This window comes from Halichoeres trimaculatus, unplaced genomic scaffold (assembly GCF_033239565.1).
Source record: "Halichoeres trimaculatus isolate MK-OKI-2021-1 unplaced genomic scaffold, fHalTri1.1 fHalTri1_scaffold_15, whole genome shotgun sequence".
Classification (NCBI taxonomy): domain Eukaryota; kingdom Metazoa; phylum Chordata; class Actinopteri; order Labriformes; family Labridae; genus Halichoeres; species Halichoeres trimaculatus.
In genome coordinates, this window is record NW_027437193.1 from 76,082 (window position 1) to 95,000 (window position 18,919).

General features: G+C 51.1%; 1 protein-coding gene across 1 annotated transcript in view; it reads left to right on the plus strand.

Moving 5' to 3' along the window:
• Nucleotides 1–961: 961 nt before the first annotated feature.
• Nucleotides 962–18,919, plus strand: part of LOC141804191 (unconventional myosin-X-like) — a gene marked incomplete at its 3' end in the record, with an annotated part of 100,954 nt that continues 82,996 nt past the window's right edge. Inside the window, 1 exon segment of the mRNA XM_074688513.1 lies at nucleotides 962–1,379. Within this exon segment, the coding sequence (XP_074544614.1) occupies nucleotides 1,359–1,379 (21 nt within the window).

Consider the following 18,919-nt stretch of genomic DNA (forward strand, 5'->3'; position numbering starts at 1 on the left):
TACGCTCTGTAGGCTCTGTAGGCTCTGTACGCTCTGAAAGCTCTGTACGCTCTGTACACTCTGTACGCTCTGTACGCTCTGTAGGCTCTGTAGGCTCTGTAGGCTCTGTACGCTCTGTACGCTCTGTACGCTCTGTAGGCTCTGTACGCTCTGTAGGCTCTGTAGGCTCTGTACACTCTGTACGCTCTGTAGGCTCTGTACGCTCTGTACGCTCTGTAGGCTCTGTAGGCTCTGTATGCTCTGTACGCTCTGTAGGCTCTGTACGCTCTGTAGGCTCTGTAGGCTCTGTACGCTCCGTACGCTCTATACGCTCTGTAGGCTCTGTACGCTCTGTACGCTCTTCAGAAACCATGACATCTGGCTCTTTTAGTGAAGAAATCATCCTGATGAAATCAGAAGTAACAGGACAACAGTATTAGGACAAGAAATGTTTTTCTTTTTTCCTCCTCCTTCCTTTCTTCTTCCTTTCTTTTCCATCCTTCTTGTCTGTCCCTCCCTCATTGGTTCCTTATTTCCTTACTTGCGTCTTTTTTTCATTTCCTTCCTTTCTACCTTTTCTGTTAATCCTTCTGCGCTTGTTTCCTTAGTTCCTTCTTTCATTCCTTGCTTCTATTTTTTTGTTTTCCTTCCTTCCTTCCTTCCTTCCTTCCTTCCTTCCTTCCTTCCTCTATGATTGAATGTTAAATGGTTAAAATATGAAACCGAACGTGTCCCTCTCTGAGCAGTTTCCTCATCTTGTCTCTTTATGTTTTCAGTGACAGCTCTGCTGAATTGGACTGATCCAAACTTTGCTCCTGGCCTGAGCAGCTCGGAGCTCCACACTCTGCCAGCAGGAGGAGTCAGAGAGACAGGCAGCAGCAGCAGGAGGAGGAGGAGGAGGAGGAGGAGGAGGGGACAGGGCGTGGAGGTGGAGCTTCAGGGTCGTTGTGCGCCTGTCTGCCTGACTGAGCGTCTCCAAACTTTGACCGGCTCCTGCTCGATTCGCCTCTGCCGCTGCGTTTGTCTGTGAAACCTCACAGCACCGAACCGGACCGAGCCGAGGACGGCGGTGACGCACGGGAGGCGCAGAGAGGAGCGCAGGGAGGAGCGCAGGGAGGACGGAGGAGTGTGTGCTCCGGGGGACAGGAGCAGGAAGTTTTCTCGGAGTCCTGCTGGAGCAGAAACTCATCAGACAAAGAGTAAATTTACTACAGTAGCTCCTCACGGACTGACGGACTGACCCGCTGTGCGCCTCCTGCAGGAGGACCATGGACTGAGCCTGCGGGGTCCGCCTCAGTCCCCGAGTCTGGATTCAAACTAACAACTCATGAGCGGGGGGACCGGACAGTAAATCCTCTGGGATTAAAGTCAGGAGCACGATGGATAACTTCTTCACCGAGGTAAGAGAAAAACTGCTGCGGAGACACTCATCAGGCCCAGCATAGATCCACACACATAGATCAGGCACAAACTGACACAGTCTGCAACAAACTCAGCGCCACGACCAGACTGATAGACCAGACCAGCACCGACAGACCAGACCAGACCAGACCAGCACTGACAGACCAGACCAGACTGATAGACCAGACCAGCACCGACAGACCAGACCAGCACAGGCAGACCAGACCAGACCAGCACTGACAGACCAGACCAGCACTGACAGACCAGACCAGACCAGACTGATAGACCAGACCAGCACCGACACACCAGACCAGCACCGACACACCAGACCAGCACCGACACACCAGACCAGACCAGCACTGATAGACCAGCACTGATAGACCAGACCAGCACCGACAGACCAGACCAGACCAGCACCGACAGACCAGACCAGCACAGGCAGACCAGACCAGACTGAGGCTTCATGTCACAGACTGCGGGGTTAGACTGAGGAGGGGGGTCGCACTGGGTCCCAGTGGGTCCCTGGTATTTCCTCTTACCTCTGGTCTTGTTTCCTCTAAGAAGAAAAGTCCTGTAGATCTATTAATAGAAGTCTGAGCCTGCAGCCCAGGGGGCGCTCTGATTGGCTGGCAGGCAGCTCAGGCAGGACCCTGTTAATGATGAGGACTAACACCTGGAACCACTTGTTATTGATCAGCACTCTGAATGTGTCATTTCTACACAAACTGTCCCTTTAAACACAGACAGGAGCAGCAGGTGAAGCATTCTGGGTCAGATCTATCAGGTGTTGGTCTCTCTGAGTTTGAAGCTACGACCTGGAAATATATTGTAGTTTTAAAATCATCTAAAGTTTTGGTTTGGGTCTGCTGGGACGTGACGAGTCTGCTGCTCAGTGAATCACAGTTTGGACTGTTGACAGGTTTCTCTTTCCGTTGTTGGACTTTGGCTCCTGGAAACACCCCGTCATGGTGCAGCTCACACCTGCTGGGTACAGGTTACAGGTCTGTCAGGCCCCTGATCACAGTCAGGCTCCTGCTGGGTACAGGTTACAGGTCTGCCAGGTCCCTGATCACAGTCAGGCTCAGGCTGGGTACAGGTTACAGGTCCGTCAGGTCCCTGATCACAGTCGGGCTCAGGCTGGGTACAGGTTACAGGTCCGTCAGGTCCCTGATCACAGTCAGGCTCAGGCTGGGTACAGGTTACAGGTCTGTCAGGTCCCTGATCACAGTCAGGCATAGGCTGGGTACAGGTTACAGGTCTGTCAGGTCCCTAATCACAGTCAGGCTCAGGCTGGGTACAGGTTACAGGTCTGTCAGGTCCCTGATCACAGTCAGGCTCAGGCTGGGTACAGGTTACAGGTCTGTCAGGTCCCTGATCACAGTCAGGCTCAGGCTGGGTACAGATCTGATGGATGGTCTGTCTGTCTCTCTGTGTTTTCTCTGTTACTTCTGTTTGAACCACTGGTTCTGGACCGGTCTGGTTCAGGACTCACAGTCACCCCTCACTGTGGGGAAGACTTTCCTTGGTCTGGTACTTCCTGTTGTTGCTAGCTTAGCACATGATGCAAACTTTGTGGGAACTGTGAATTAGCAGGTGTCAGCTAGCGCCACCTACTGTTGAGGAGGGTTAAAACATGATGCTTGAAAAAGTCACTCTACCTGAACTTTTACCGTTTATTTTCAGAATAAAAGCTCGATGGTTTTGCCCGGGCAGAGATCCATGGTCCGATGGAGAAACGTCAGTGACGAGTGGTGAACATGGGGGGGCTTTGACCCCTGCCTTCAAAATGTCTGTGCACGCCTCTGTTCAGTGACCCACTTTGGGTCCCAGCCCGGGAGCAGAGACCAGAACCACTGGTTTAGGGGTCTGTGATATTGGTTAAGTCCTGAGGGGGCTGTGCGCTGAGCTGCAGCGAGCTCCATCCTCTGTTTTTGGTGATTTTGGGGAAAAGTTCCTCAGGTTTTATCATCCGGGGGATTTAATCTGAGCGTGCTCTCTGACCCGGCTGAGTGTTCAGTCCCACTCATATCAGGTCCTCCAGACAGCTGGAGTCCCAGACCCAGGAGGTCCCTGGATCCCCATCCTGATGAGGATCCTCTCCTGGTCCATGTTGGTCTGTAAAACCCAAGACCTGGTCTGGATCTGCTCGTTGAGTCCGTTTGTTGTAAATAAAAACCACCTGGTTTGGACACGCTTTGTTTTATTTTGAAAGGCAGCAGGTTTTAGGTGGTTTCTGTACACGACTTCCTGTGTTGACGCGTCTCAGCTCCAGCGTTTGGCAGAATGAGGAGGTTTGAGTTTCAGCTGGAGCTGGAGCTGGAGCTGGAGCACGAGCGCAGGGAGGTGACGGTGTTTGAGCCGTGTTCATGTTCACGAGCAGAGTTTCAGGGTCTGAGCTCTGAGCTGTGACAAACGTGAGAAAACCACAGCTTCATGTTTACTGTGTCGATCACCTCCGTCACCGAGACATCGGATTGTTTCCAACCTGCTGAAACTTTCTGATCACTACAGTGTTTTCAGTCCCTCAGAGTTTCTGTGTAAACAGATTGTTTTTGTTTTACTGTTTTCTGATGAAACGTTGTCGTGTAACCGGAGCCTCAGTCAGCTCTACGTGAGGGTGACACGACGACGACGCGTCAGCCTCCGTCCAGAGATCAGCTGACGCTCGGCTCCGGCCTGTGGTGGATCTTTGTTGTTGAATCTGGAGTCCTGACCCTGAGCCGCGCTGACAGGTGTGGTAAATCAGCAGGTGGAGGAAACTCAGGTGCTTCTCCTCGTTAGTTTGAAGGTTGTAAATTTACCACCAGCTGTGACTCACGCCAAGTAAAACTCGCTGCGGCCGCTTTACGACATCAGAATCCACAGCTCACTGCGGTGACGTGGGCCAGGTATCAGCACCTGAGTCATCCTGAGTGTTTTCATCCCCTGCTGAGGGTTTGGGAGCCGCTCTGACAGATCCGCTCAGCGCTGAGGGCGATTAAAAACCGGTTTCCCTTCAGGTCCAGGCGTAACGGTTAGACGGCTCAGGAGTTTGAAAAAAAGGAGTCCTGCCTCCTCGTTGAAAGATTTCCTGCTCTCTCATTGGTCCTCGTGCTGTTTTCAAACCCAGGGAGGTTAGCAGTGGTATGAGAGGTCAAAGGTCGGGGACTCGCTGAGCTCAGAGGTGCTCGTGAGAACGTTTGGCCCGAGTAAAACAAACAGAGTGTTTTTTTTTTCTCTTTCCTGTCGGTCTCATGACGAGTGTGTGTGTGTGTGTGTGTGTGTGTGTGTGTGTGTGTGTGTGTGTGTGCTACATCTGGCTGCTCCCTGCAAGTCTGGGGAGGGGGGTGAATATTTCTGAATGCCAGGAGCAGGCAGGCGTGCACAATGGTCTCAGATATCGGCTGCCGGCGTCTCTATCTGCCAGCTGATGGCGGCTCAAACAAAGAGCTCAGTCTTTGAGGGAACGGCCGTTTGACGGGGAAGTGGAGCAGCTTCCAGCGGCTGCAGACGCAGGCCGACAGTTTGTCACTGAGCGAGGAAACTGGAGAGTTTCTTATTTACAGTGAGGACAGTTTTCATGAGGGTTTATGTTGTTTTTATCAGAGGCTGTTAGAAACACAGACCTACTCTCAGTGACCTGAGGATGGAGGCACCACAGTTAAAGAGCTGACTCCATGAAACTCAAACTAAAGCAGAAACAACTTCTGCTGCCTGAACCTGCAGTTCCTGGAGTGTCCACTGGAGGCTGTCTGCAGAACCAGGTTCACAGGGTTTATTTCCGTTTCCTCTGATGAAAAGTGGCGTGACTCTGTGGTTGTCTGTGACTACCCTGATAAAACGTTTGTTGGTCATCACAGCGCCTCCTCAGAAACCAACGGGAGTCACAGGCTCAGACTTCAGCACTTTATTTGTCCTGAAACAGGTCAGAGATGAACACACCAGGGCAGGAAGTGAAGTCATCTGAAACACAGGAAGAGACGTTCCTACAAAATAAAACCCTTAACGTAAACATTGAGACATGGCCTGAACTGTCATACGCCGTCCTTCCTGTCTGAGCTGTAGCGCAGCCTCCCACCACTAGCAGGGGCTACAGCCTCAGACTTTGCTATTCCCATTACACTCTATGTCTCTACCACCTGGATGTAAACAATCCCAGATATCATGTTGTAGCATGGCGTTACTGATGTAAACAAACAGGCTGCTGGAGCTAACTCTGCTAGCGTTAGCTTCCACCATTTGCTCTGTGATCCGACGCTGTAGCCGTGTTAAAATGTTGTGCTCATGTTTTTCTCCTGTGTGAGCGTTTTCTGACTTTAGTCTGGGGAGGAACTGGAGTCTGAACCAAACTGCAGGAGAGAGGGAGCTGCCAAGGACTCAGTAGGGGAGACCAGAAAAAAAAACGCTCCACAGCAGAAAACTTCAGGACTCAACACAAAAACTGAAGTAATGTTTGCGTGCTGACTCCTGAGGAGGCTGTGAGCTGAGCTGCAGCTTCTTAAAGGATTCCTCAGCGTTTATGATTCATAGAGTTTTATTCTGACGTCAGGTTATGAAGACAGCATGGATGGTAAGTAATCCTGCGTTGGAAATCTGAGTTTCTCTGCGAGGCTTTAGGCTGTGAGCTGAGCTGCCATGGAAACGCTTCATTTAGGTGAATGTCAACATGGCGCTCCCTTAGACTCTGTGATCTGTGGATTTATTGATAGGGACGATAAGTTGTGGTTACATGTCACTGCTGTCTGTTACTCATGAACTTAAGATTTCTGTTCTGGCAGCTCGAGGAGCGTCTGCACCAAAAAAAACGAGTTAACAGAAACCCAACGAGGAGTTTTGTTTTTGGTCGAGTTCATGTTCCTGCAGAGCGGGGGATGGCGTCCTCTTTACAACCTGAGAGGAGCAGCTGTCAGGCAGGATGAGGCAGGTTTTATTCAGGTCTGACAGATCGACGCCCTCCAGGCTGTACCCTCTCTGTGGGCTCCCCTGATTGGCTGATCCCAGTTTATTTCATCCAATCAGAGGGCAGCAGGTGATTGGTTTGCTGTTGGAGGCAGCCACACCTGCAGTGTTAAAAGGTGTGTGTGTGTGTGTGTGTGTGTGTGTGTGTGTGTGTGTCTGTGTGTGTGTGTGTGTGTATGTGTGTGTGTGTGTATGTGTGTGTGTGTGTGTGTGTGTGTGTGTGTGTGTGTGTGTGTATGTGTGTGTGTGTGTGTTTGTGTGTGTGTGTGTGTGTATGTGTGTGTGTGTGTGTTTGTGTGTGTGTGTGTGTATGTGTGTGTGTGTGTGTGTGTGTGTGTGTGTGTGTATATGTGTGTGTGTGTGTGTGTGTGTGTGTGTGTGTGTGTGTGTGTGTGTGTGTGTGTGTGTGTGTGTGTGTGTTGACTCAGCCTGTTGGTGGTTTGTCTTTATTTGAACTGGAGGGTGTGATGATGTCAGGTAGGACTCACCTGTGCGGCGCTCAGCGAGCAGCTGATCCAGGAGGCCTCAGGTTGGAAGAGTACCCACACTCCCCTGGTGTTTGGCTCCGCCCTATGCTCAGGTGCAGGTGAGCGGTGCCTCAGCAGGTCGGCGTCTCTGCAGGTCGGCGTCTCTGCAGCGTTGGCGTCTCTGCAGGTCGGCGTCTCTGCAGCGTTGGCGTCTCTGCAGGTCGGCGTCTCGGCAGCGTTGGCGTCTCGGCAGCGTTGGCGTCTCGGCAGCGTTGGCGTCTCTGCAGGTCGGCGTCTCGGCAGCGTTGGCGTCTCTGCAGGTCGGCGTCTCTGCAGCGTTGGTGTCTCTGCAGGTCGGCGTCTCGGCAGCGTTGGCGTCTCTGCAGGTCGGCGTCTCTGCAGCGTTGGTGTCTCTGCAGGTCGGCGTCTCGGCAGCGTTGGCGTCTCTGCAGGTCGGCGTCTCTGCAGCGTTGGTGTCTCTGCAGGTCGGCGTCTCTGCAGCGTTGGCGTCTCTGCAGCGTTGGTGTCTCGGCAGCGTTGGCGTCTCTGCAGGTCGGCGTCTCGGCAGCGTTGGCGTCTGAAAGAAGACAAACGATGTTCAAACACGAAGCGTCACGGCAGCTGCAGCTTCGGCCGCTCAGCGCTGGCTCCTGCTCCATGCTGTAATAAAGTGGCAGAGACAGACGGACTTCCAGAATATTCCAGTCAGAGTGACGGCTGCACCCGTTAACCTGGACTATGAGCCAGGCCTCAGACTCCTGGAGCTTTGTTCCCGCTCTCTTCCTGCGAGCCCCGTCCATCTGCGTTTCTCATCACGCCATCAAAAGGAATGGGCCAATCACAGCACACGGGGCCCTGCTGCTTTATTTAACCCTGATCTGTACCAGTCACTCTGTGTGTCAGAGCCCCCCCCCTGACTCCCGGCGTGTCGAGGCTGAAACCCGACCCCGTGGAGCAGGAGGAGCTCAGAGGAATTCAAACAGTTTGCAGATTTGTCTCTGAACGCTCGCCTCGTTCTGCAGAACAACTGTGTTAAACTCGCTGCTGCGTCCTGCTGAGTCTGCAGCTCTGTGAGCTCAGAAGCTACTCCAGGTCATCTTGGCAAGCCACCAATCAGAGCCTGGAGAATTCCAGAGCCGCTTTTCTGCCGCTGTCTAACCCAAATAACGACGTCTGAGGAAAGAAAAACTTTCATAAAACTCCACCTCCTGTTTCTGACTCTGGGCCCTGCAGCGAGAGGAGCTGACAGCAAAACCTAAAACAAAGAAACGCTCAGTTTAACCTTCACGCCAACGACAGCTTTAGGAAGAGTCAGGAAATACTCTGAACTAGTGACTCGTGAAAGGACCAAAAAAAGGGACAGGGACCAGAACCAGGACTGGATGGATGAGGTCTTCCAGCCTCTGTCAGCATCACATAAAAACAGACGTGACTGTTCGTCACAGCGCAACTTCCTCCCAACGCACAGACACTGAATTCTCCCAACGTCAAACATGTTCATGTGGCATCAGGACAAAATCTTTGTAACATCATGATTTTATCCTCAGCTCAGAGCTTTTTCAGCAACATGACGAAATGTTTATGACATAACGGCTAAACTTTAGAGACTTTACAGCTTTGAGCTCATGAAGTAACATATTTCATTTCTTTACTTTCCTCTGTGGGACTTCACCATCCACACTCACTTTTTCCTGACTGCATCAAAAACTGTTTGGTTTCAAACTCACCATGCAGACAGGAAACCAGACCAAGACATTTGTTTTGGAAATGTTGGACACTTTGAAGTGAAACAACCATTAACGTCTCTGTCAACATGTTTTTAAAACATGTTGCTGGTGTCAAATCTAAAACGAGCCGACATCGTTCACGTTCATCAGTTGGTCGATGACTTTTCATTATTCTCAGGTTCTTTTATCGTCTCAAAATCTCATGGTCTCAATGTCTCAGCATCTCAGCGTCTCAGCATCTCAGCGTCTCAGCTTCTCAGAATCTCATGGTCTCAACGTCTCAGCGTCTCAGCGTCTCAGAATCTCGGCATCTCAGCTCTTTGGAGCTGGTGGTATAAAGTTTTACCTGTGTTTTGCTACCTGTTTCTCTACCTGATTTTTCTCTACCTGTGTTTCTCTACCTGTGTTTCTCTACCTGTGTTTCTCTACCTGTGTTTTCTCTACCTGTGTTTTCTCTACCTGTGTTTCTCTACCTGTGTTTTCTCTACCTGTGTTTCTCTACCTGTGTTTCTCTACCTGTGTTTTCTCTACCTGTGTCTCTCTACCTGTGGTTCTCTACCTTTGTTTCTCTGCCTGTTTCTCTACCTGTGTTTCTCTACCTGTGTTTTCTTTACCTGTGTTTTCTTTACCTGTGTTTTATCTACCTGTGTTTCTCTACCTGTGTTTCTCTACCTGTGCCTTCTCTTCCTGTGTATCCTCTAGCTGTGTTTTTTCTACCTTTGTTTCTCTACCTGTGTTTCTCTACCTGTGTTTCTCTACCTGTTTCCTCTACCTGTGTTTCTCTACCTGTGTTTCTCTACCTGTGTTACTCTACCTGTGTTTCTCCACCTGTGTTTCTCTACCTGTGTTTTCTCTACCTGTGTTTCTCTACCTGTGTTTCTCTACCTGTGTTTTCTCTACCTGTTTTTCTCTACCTGTGGTTCTCTACCTGTGTTTCCTCTACCTGTGTTTTATGTGCTGATGCAGCTCTGACCCCTCCCCCCTGTGACCTTAGCGTGATGTCAGAGCTCATTAACTGGATGTTTAAACCTGTCACTCTTCCTGTCTGGGACCTGTCCGGCCTGCGTGGCCCCGGCTCAGACTCTGGGTTTGTTTCTGGAGCGGGTCGGAGCCTTCGCGTGGCGACTCCAGAGCTGGTTTCTCAGCTGTAAATCTGAAACGCTGTCCTGACACTAATCCCTGGGCGTCCTGCTGGGCCGGGGCTCCCCGCTGATGAAACGGTCAATTAAGGGGCCGATTACACGACGATGGTTTCAGGGTGAAACACATAAGTTTCAGCCTCATGTTTACACGGAAACAGCGTTTCAGCCGACCTCAAACGCAGACTTTTGAAAACGGCCAGAGTGGGATTTTTCCGTTGCCGTGTAAACGGTTAGCTGGCGTCACGCTCTGCCTCGTTTTATACAGGACAACAGTCCCGTGGAGTCAGAGTTAGACAGTTGGCTTCTCTCCCTGAAGGTTTCAGGAGCAGAGCACCTGTCAGGACCAACATGTCTGAAGGCTGGAGGCGTGTGTCAGAGCGCTGCAGCTTGTCTCTGATCCAGGCTCATAAAGTTCCCAGAGTCTAGATCTGGCTGCAGGAACCAGCAGGAACAGGATCAGGACTCACACGTGAAGTGTGGCGTCCAGCCTCAGGTCTTCCTCAGACTCTGTGAGCACGTTACGGGCTGTAAGGAGCAGCTGGGTCTGCACTGGGAGCTAAGACTCCTCAGTCCTGATCAGATCTGGGAGCCAGGAGGGAGGAGGGAGGAGCGAGGAGGGAGGAGCGAGGAGCGAGGAGGGAGGAGGGAGGAGGGAGGAGCGAGGAGGGAGGAGCGAGGAGCGAGGAGGGAGGAGGGAGGAGGGAGGTGGGAGGAGGGAGGAGCGAGGAGGGAGGAGCGAGGAGCGAGGAGGGAGGAGGGAGGAGGGAGGAGGGAGGTGGGTTATCTGATCCTGGACTCTGTGTTGACTGCAGCTTCCTGGAAATCCCCGTCAACACACACACACACACACACACACACACACACACACACACACACACACACACACACACACACACAAACACACACACACACACACACACACACACACACACACACACACACACACACACACACACACACACACACACACACACACAAACACACAAACACAACAGGAGCCCAGGCCAAACATCCATTTCCAGCCATTAGCTCCTTCTCATGCCATCCTGTTTCTGTCAGCGAGGAGGACGCCTCCTCCTCCTCAGGCCTCCTCCTCCTCAGGACGCCTCCTCCTCAGGCCTCCTCCTCCTCAGTATGCCTCCTCCTCAGTATGCCTCCTCCTCAGGCCTCCTCCTCCTCAGTATGCCTCCTCCTCAGTATGCCTCCTCCTCAGGCCTCCTCCTCCTCAGTATGCCTCCTCCTCAGGCCTCCTCCTCATGCCTCCTCCTCCTCAGGCCTCCTCCTCCTCAGTATGCCTCCTCCTCAGGCCTCCTCCTCCTCCTCAGTATGCCTCCTCCTCAGGCCTCCTCCTCCTCCTCAGGCCTCCTCCTCAGGCCTCCTCAGGCCGCTCAGAGCACCCTGGGTACAGCAGGCTGTTTCTCCTGCAGCTGTTAGCAGAATGAAAAGTCTCCTCGTCGTCAGATTTAATGAGATGATCGATCGTTGTCAGCAGCTCGGAGCCACACGGCAGCTACAGCAACTCTGCTCTGCAGACGCCACCGGTTCATCAGCCACGGCGCCACGGAGACGCAGGTTCAACGCCGTGCTTCAAACCGGGGGGGGGGGGGGGGGGGGGGGGGCATGGACGTTTAGTGGAGAGAGCCAGCGCTGCTAACGACAACAACATGAACTAACGCTTTTAAAATCTTATACCCCTCATAAACCAGACAGGTAATCACCTGACCTATGAAGAAAGAAAACAGAGTGATTGCACTACCCTACCTGAACAGTAGGGGGCAGTAACACGACAGCTCAGGCCTTCTAGCAAAGATAGTTCGAGTCGTCTCGATGAGGAGTGTCTCTGATCATCCGTCGTCCAATCAGAGACGTTTCAAGAACTTTTTAGTTTCTGGATCCAGAGCGTCGCTCTGATGTTCGTGGCCGTTGTTAAACTCTGATTTCATCGTCATTCAGCTTCTTTACTTCCTTCCTTTTCCTTAACTCCTTGTTTCCTTTCCTTCACCTTGGATGGATGAATTATCTGTTTGTCGGGCTCAGCTTTGAGTCAGTGTGGGATGATTTCTCAGCCGAAGTTTGCTTCCATCACACGCTGAAAGTAAATGTGCGACTTTCATGAAGCCAAGTGTTTAGTCTGTCCCTGGAGGTCATGTCCCGGTTGTTTAGCTCCCGTCAGACTCTGGACTCTGTGAGGAGCTGATATCATCCCACCTCTTCTTTGAAGAGTCCTCCCAGAGGACGCAGCCACATTAAAGAGAGGAATAGAGAGTCTGAAGCACTCTTTAGGGTCCAGCCTATGAGACAGACCCTGTTCAGTCCAAACATGGCCTCACCACTTAACCCAGATCCTCAGCAGCCAGGCCAGCAGAGCCGTGAGACGGTCCTGGGACTTCAGGGACTTGACACTTTTCCAAAAGAGCTTTAAAACATGAGGGAAAGCTCTGAGGTCTGAGGCGGTCCCAGGATGGAGTTTGTCTCACAGTGGACTGAGCGAGCTGACGGAGACAGAGTCGAGGTTATCTCTACGGTTTGGAGAGTCAGACCACTTCCAAGAGCTCCCACACCTAAAGATCAGGGCTGGTTTCCTGAACCTGATCCGTCTCAGACAGAATTCAAAAACTGGTGGTGAAAAGAGGAAATGTGGGTCAACATGGGCTGCAGAGGATAAGAGGACAATTTCATTTTGATTAAACGTTATGAAACGTTGCCCTGAATTCTCTAAAACAGGAACAAAGACGAGAATCACCAACGGAAGAAAACAGTTTTTCATTCTGTGAAACTTTGAGCTCTCTTTGGGTTCTTTTGAGCTCTGTTTTAAGCTCCGTGGGCTCTATTCAGGCTCCCTTTGGGTTTTCTTTGAATGCGACTGTAACAGTCTGAATGCGGCTGTAACAGTCTGAATGCGGCAGTAACAGTCTGAGTGGGACTGTAACAGTCTGAATGGGACTGTAACAGTCTGAATGGGACTGTAACAGTCTGAATGGGACTGTAACAGTCTGAATGTGACTGTAACAGTCTGAATGTGGCTGTTAGAGTCTGAATGCGGCAGTAACAGTCTGAATGCGGCAGTAACAGTCTGAATGCGGCAGTAACAGTCTGAATGCGGCTCTAACAGTCTGAATGGGACTGTAACAGTCTGAATGTGACTGTAACAGTCTGATTGCGGCTGTAACAGTCTGAATGTGACTGTAACAGTCTAATTGCGGCTGTAACAGTCTGAATGTGACTGTATCAGTCTGATTGCGGCTGTAACAGTCTGAATGTGACTGTTACAGTCTAATTGCGGCTGTAACAGTCTGAATGCGGCAGTAACAGTCTGAATGCGGCTCTAACAGTCTGAATGGGACTGTAACAGTCTGAATGTGACTGTAACAGTCTGATTGCGGCTGTAACAGTCTGAATGTGACTGTAACAGTCTAATTGCGGCTGTAACAGTCTGAATGTGACTGTATCAGTCTGATTGCGGCTGTAACAGTCTGAATGTGACTGTTACAGTCTAATTGCGGCTGTAACAGTCTAATTGCGGCTGTAACAGTCTGAATGGGACTGTAACAGTCTGAATGGGACTGTAACAGTCTGAATGCGGCAGTAACAGTCTGAATTTGGCTGTAACAGTCTGATTGCGGCTGTAACAGTCTGAATGTGGCTGTAACAGTCTGAATGTGGCTGTAATAGTCTAATTTCGGCTGTAACAGTCTGAATGTGGCTGTAACAGTCTGAATGTGGCTGTAATAGTCTAATTTCGGCTGTAACAGTCTGAATGGGGCTGTAACAGTCTGAATGTGGCTGTAATAGTCTAATTTCGGCTGTAACAGTCTGAATGCGGCTGTAACAGTCTGAATTTGGCTGTAACAGTCTGAATGTGGCAGTAACAGTCTGAATGGGACTGTAACAGTCTGAATGGGACTGTTACAGTCCCATTCAGACTGTAACAGACTGAATGCGGCAGTAACAGTCTGAATGCGGCAGTTACAGTCTGAATGCAGCTGTTACAGTCTGATTGCGGCTGTAACAGTCTGAATTCGGCTGTAACAGTCTGAATGTGGCTGTAGGATGTAACTCTGATCTCCAGCTCTGATAAGTCAGGTCTCGGTGTCCTCTGACTCTGCAGCAGCTCTGTGTTTTGGGGTAAATCTGTCTCTTCTCCGTCCAGCGAAGCGTCTGTTGTTTGTCCAGGAAGAAACGCAGAAAGAAAGAAAGAAAGAGGAAGACAGTATTTATGTTCAGCCTGTTTCCTAAACTACAAGTCTGCAAAGCCAACACCGCGCCGAGCCAGGCGAGCACAGCTGGGCGACACATGGCGGCTCGGGCCTTAGCTGCCAGCACGCTCATTACTCTCCATGTATGTGTCCTGGAAAACACGTTACTGTACAGCACTCACATTTCTACCAGTCTTACTCTCACTCTCCTTTATACAAACAATGACTGAACACACACACACACACACACACAGTCACACACACACACACACACACACAGTCACACACACACACACACACACACACACACACACACACACACACACACACACACACACACACTTGCAGGGGAAGAAAGTAGGTCAGGTGGGCTCTGGTGGAGGGAGTGTGGTCATTCCTCTCAGTCTAAGTGCTCTTTAGTGGTCCAAACCGGTCTGAGCCCACTTAGTTCAGAGTCAGTTTATCATTGATCCCAGCTCCATGTTCGTCTTCTTCTTCTTCTCCTTCTTCTTCTTCTTCTTCTTCTTCTTCTTCTTCTTCTTCTTCTTCTTCTTCTTCTTCTTCTTCTTCTTCTTCTTCTTCTTCTCTTTCTTCTTCTTCTTTTTCTTCTTCTCCCCGTTGGACTTTGATTTGTTTGCATCAGACGCTGCAGACGCCTCAGTGTGGAGAGGAATGAGTCAGTAACAGGATATTTATTTGACTGGTGTGTAGTTTTAAATCTGGAGAGTGTAAAGGAGAAGTGGATCATCTGTGAGAGTTTGTGACGGGACAAACAGTCAGAGAGAAAAAGCTCCAAGTTTGAACCGCTGCCCCCCCCCCCAAACAAAAAGTCCCTGACCAAAAATAGCAAACAAACCCCGCTGGCGTTTTCTGTGGATGCTGCATGTTTGCCTCAGTGAGGAGAAAACAAGGAAGCTGCCCAGCAAGCACGAGTGAGATTACAGCCTGCGCTTGTGGGATCCACCGTGGCTTTGTTGTTGGAGCCAGAAAGAGCTTAAAAAGCACAAACCAGACGCGTTTTCATTTTTCACTTTCTGCCCGGCAGCGTGAGCGACTGCGTTTGTGCAGCTGATCCCACACACTCAGCTCATCAGGTGGGTTTCAGAGAAGTCAGTCCCGTCTTTCCCCCTCGACTGGTGTTTGAGCCTGGTGCAGATCGAGCGCTCTCTGGATGAAAACACACGATCTGAAAGGCAGGAAGGGGGTCCACAAAGACACGAGTCCTGACAGGAAGAGTTTCTGCCCTTCAAAGAGTTTTGATTCAAAGAGTTTTGATTCAAAGAGTTTCTCTCTGCAGCGTCTGCCTTTCATGGCAGGATGAGTCTGTTTATGTTGGAGCTGGGCTTGAACTGTTTTCCTCTGCCCTTTGTCGTCTCGTGTGTCCTTCCTGAGCCGTCGTCAGTAGCAGGGCCAGGTGCCGGCACCAGAGTGTGAATAATAAGACGGCGTACACACAGTAACCTGAAGCTACACCTGAACGTTCGTCAGTCCTGATTAAACATTAAAAGATGAAGGTTTCCTGGTGATGTGATGCTAAGCTAAGCAGAAACTGGAGCGATCACATCTCAAACTCTTGTTCCAGCTTAGTCCTGCTCTTTGTTCCTGCTCTTTGTTCCTGCTCTTTGTTCCTGCTCTGAGGCCTGAATGAGAGGCTGAACCGGAACAATGGTCTCATTATCAAACCAGAGTGTCATCAGCGTACGCAGTGATTCATGATGAGCTCGTCCAATCCTCCATGAGACCCAGGGACTGATCCCCCTGCATTCAGGACCTGGTCTCTAAAACCCTGCTCCCACCAACGGATCAGTTCAACAACAGGCTCAGTCCAGTCCGGTTCAGTTCAGTCCAGTTCAGTTCAGTCCAGTTCAGTCCAGTCCAGTTCAGTTCAGTCCAGTTCAGTCCAGTTCAGTCCAGTTCAGTCCAGTTCAGTTCAGTTCAGTCCAGTCCAGTTCAGTCCAGTTCAGTCCAGTTCAGTCCAGTTCAGTTCAGTCCAGTTCAGTCCAGTTCAGTCCAGTTCAGTCCAGTCCAGTTCAGTTCAGTTCAGTCCAGTTCAGTTCAGTTCATCATTCTGTGGCGTATTCTCTGACCTAAACCAGGACAGGTCCCAAATCACCGACCCGTACCGTCCCACTTTCTGGTTCCCTTCTGTTTTGGGGACCAGACCAAACCGATCTGACCTCAGAAGGTGGAGCTGGAAACTCTGCAGTCTGTGATTGGAGGAACTCACTCAGGGACTCAGTCTGTGAAAAGCACCAACGCTCAGAGCGCTTCAGCTAACAGAGAAACAGCTGAGGGCTGTCGTCGAGCGTTCATTAAGGCTGACAGCAATGTTTGAAGTTGGTTTGTTGATGAAATGTCTGCTTGTGTTTTCACACCGTGTCCACGCCGTGTCCACGCCGTGTCCACGCCGTATGCACACCGTGTCCACGCCGTGTCCACGCCGTGTGCACGCCGTGTCCAGGCCATGTGCACGCCGTGTCCACGCCGTGTCCACGCCGTGTGCACGCCGTGTCCACTCAGGGAAACACAAACAGCCACAGACATAGACAGACATAGGTGTTGGGAGCTCCTGCTGTTGATCTGTGAGGATGTTTCGGTGAATGAAGACGTCAAAGAGATTTCAGCCCACTCAGGTTTAAAATGTGTATTTTTATAAAAACTCCTTTCTCCATCGTGGTCAACCCCACGCCGTCCTGTAAACTGCTTCAGTGATATTTGTTGATCTGTAGCTGCTCTCTGTGCGTTCTGGGCTCCAAACCGTGTGATCCTGGTCTGAGTCAGGACAAGAAATGAACTTAGAGGAGATCTGACCCGCGTCAGAGTCTCAGGATCCACCAAAGAAAGAAAAGCTCTCCCCTGCTCAGACTCACGTGTCCTCAGGGATCTCTGTCACAGCTCAGACTCTGCAGCGCGGCGTGACGGGGCAGCCTGCCGCGCCCTGCTGAGTCAGCCAGGTGTCCCAGCAAATCCCCCAGATTCATCAGAGACGCCGACATGTTCAGACACACACCAGGCCGGGGGCGAGCTGGAGCATGACGGAGCGACTGGATTTAAAGAGGAGGATACCAGCTGAGACCAGCACAGGTCAAATCAGACCTGGTGGGACCTGTGGGACCTGGTTGGACCTGGTTGGGCCTGGTTGGGCCTGGTTGGACCTGGTTGGGCCTGGTTGGGCCTGGTTGGGCCTGGTTGGGCCTGGTTGGACCTGGTTGGGCCTGGTTGGGCCTGGTTGGACCTGGTTGGGCCTGGTTGGACCTGGTTGGTCCTTGTTGGTCCTTGTTGGACCTTGTTTGACCTTGTTTGACCTGGTTGGACCTGGTTGGACCTGGTTGGACCTGGAAACCTGACAGGTTGGCAGATCCCCCGTGGCGCGGGGCGTTTGTCGTTACCACAGCTTGGTGTTCCCAGTCCTCCTCCCGCTCTCTCTCTCTGTCATCTCGTGGAGCAGGGTGCTGCTGTGTTTGCTCCGGCAGTTTGAATCTGGTCCAAACAAAAAGAGTTCCTGAGTCAGCTGCAGACTCTGGTGGATCCACCCTCCAGCTGCTCTGCAGATCCAGGCCGACATGCCTTTTAATTATCCAGGAGCAGCTGAGGATCATCTGAACTCAGAGGACGGTGATAGCGTGGGAAAGACGTGTCTGACGGGTTTAACCGCTCGCTGTGGATCCAGGGTGACTTGTATCACCTGGGGGACGTCTCGGTGTCGCCGCTCGCTGTGGATCCAGGGTGACTTGTATCACCTGGGGGACGTCTCGGTGTCGCCGCTCGCTCCTGGTGACCGGATCACAGGACCCTGGGCTGAGCAGCTGCTTCCTGTGAATCCTCCAGTCCACGCTCTGCTCCCGCCCACGGTGTGCTGAGTGATGTGACCTTTGACCCCTCCTGACGATCATTTAGTGAATAATTTAAACACACCAGGTGTTACACTGGGCGAGTCCGTGTTCGCCCATTTAAAGGCACAGTGACACGTTTTTATTCTTCGTATCAAAGAGATTATCTGCCAGGCTGAAGACTGTCACTGACTTTACATTTCAGTCATCCAGTTCTCACCAAACCCTCACACACCATCACATCTGTCTGTTTACATCACTTAGTATCTGTGTCTAGGTACCCGTTAGCAGCTACACACCTGACGCCTTCAGCTCCTGTTTCAGTGAACCCCTTGTTCAGGTATGATCCAGGTTCAGCAGTAGCAGCTAGTTTCAGGTACCCTGGATGGATACCTGCTTCAGGTAACAGCTGTAGGAAGATTCTGGGTTCACTTCATTTTAAACATCCAGCTGCTTTGGTACCCAGGTTTCCTGTCTCTGGGTACCCTGACCCTGGTTCAGGTACCGTTAGATGCTCCTTTCAGTTTGATCAAAACCTGTTTCACTTTTTACAGCCACCTTCGAGCTCACAGGTACCCTGTGCAGTTCTTTGTAGGGATACCCCGCTGTTTGTTTGGAGGTACCTCTTAGATGCTGTTTCCTGATTGTCTGTAATATAACTGAGAGTTTGAAGGAGACTTTTGCTTTGTCTAAGGTTTTCCTCTGGTGGATTTTAAAAAACACACCCCACAGCTAGTTTCACACTGCCCATGTTGTTTAGAGGTACCCATACACGTTGTTCATTCTTCTGAGGCCTTTTCGTGAAATGTTTGACAGGATAATCAGCCTGCCTGTTTTGTCTGGTCTTGAAGTGGTGAAGGTTAAACCCCAGCTGCCCGTAGAGACGGATCAGGGAACCATGGGACGATGCCTCCTTTCAAAGCCTGCTGTGAAAGGCATCCTGGAGCTGGCTTTGAGACGGTTTGGGGTACCCTCACTGTGGGTTTAAGGCTGTTCAGTCATGTCTGTTTGAAGCTGCAGGTGTAGAGACTTTTACAGTGAGAGTCTGGACCTTTCTGGACCTTTCAGCATCATTAGAGCAGACGGCCCAGCTTCAGTGCTCGGGTCCCTTTGGACGACATGTTCAGCTGCTCTGGGGCCACAGGCTGAGTTTAACCCCGGGGTTGTTGGTGTTCAAAGCCGTGTCGGTGTTTCGTGACTTCTCCTCTAGAAACACTCAGATTTTTGCAGCGTCATTTG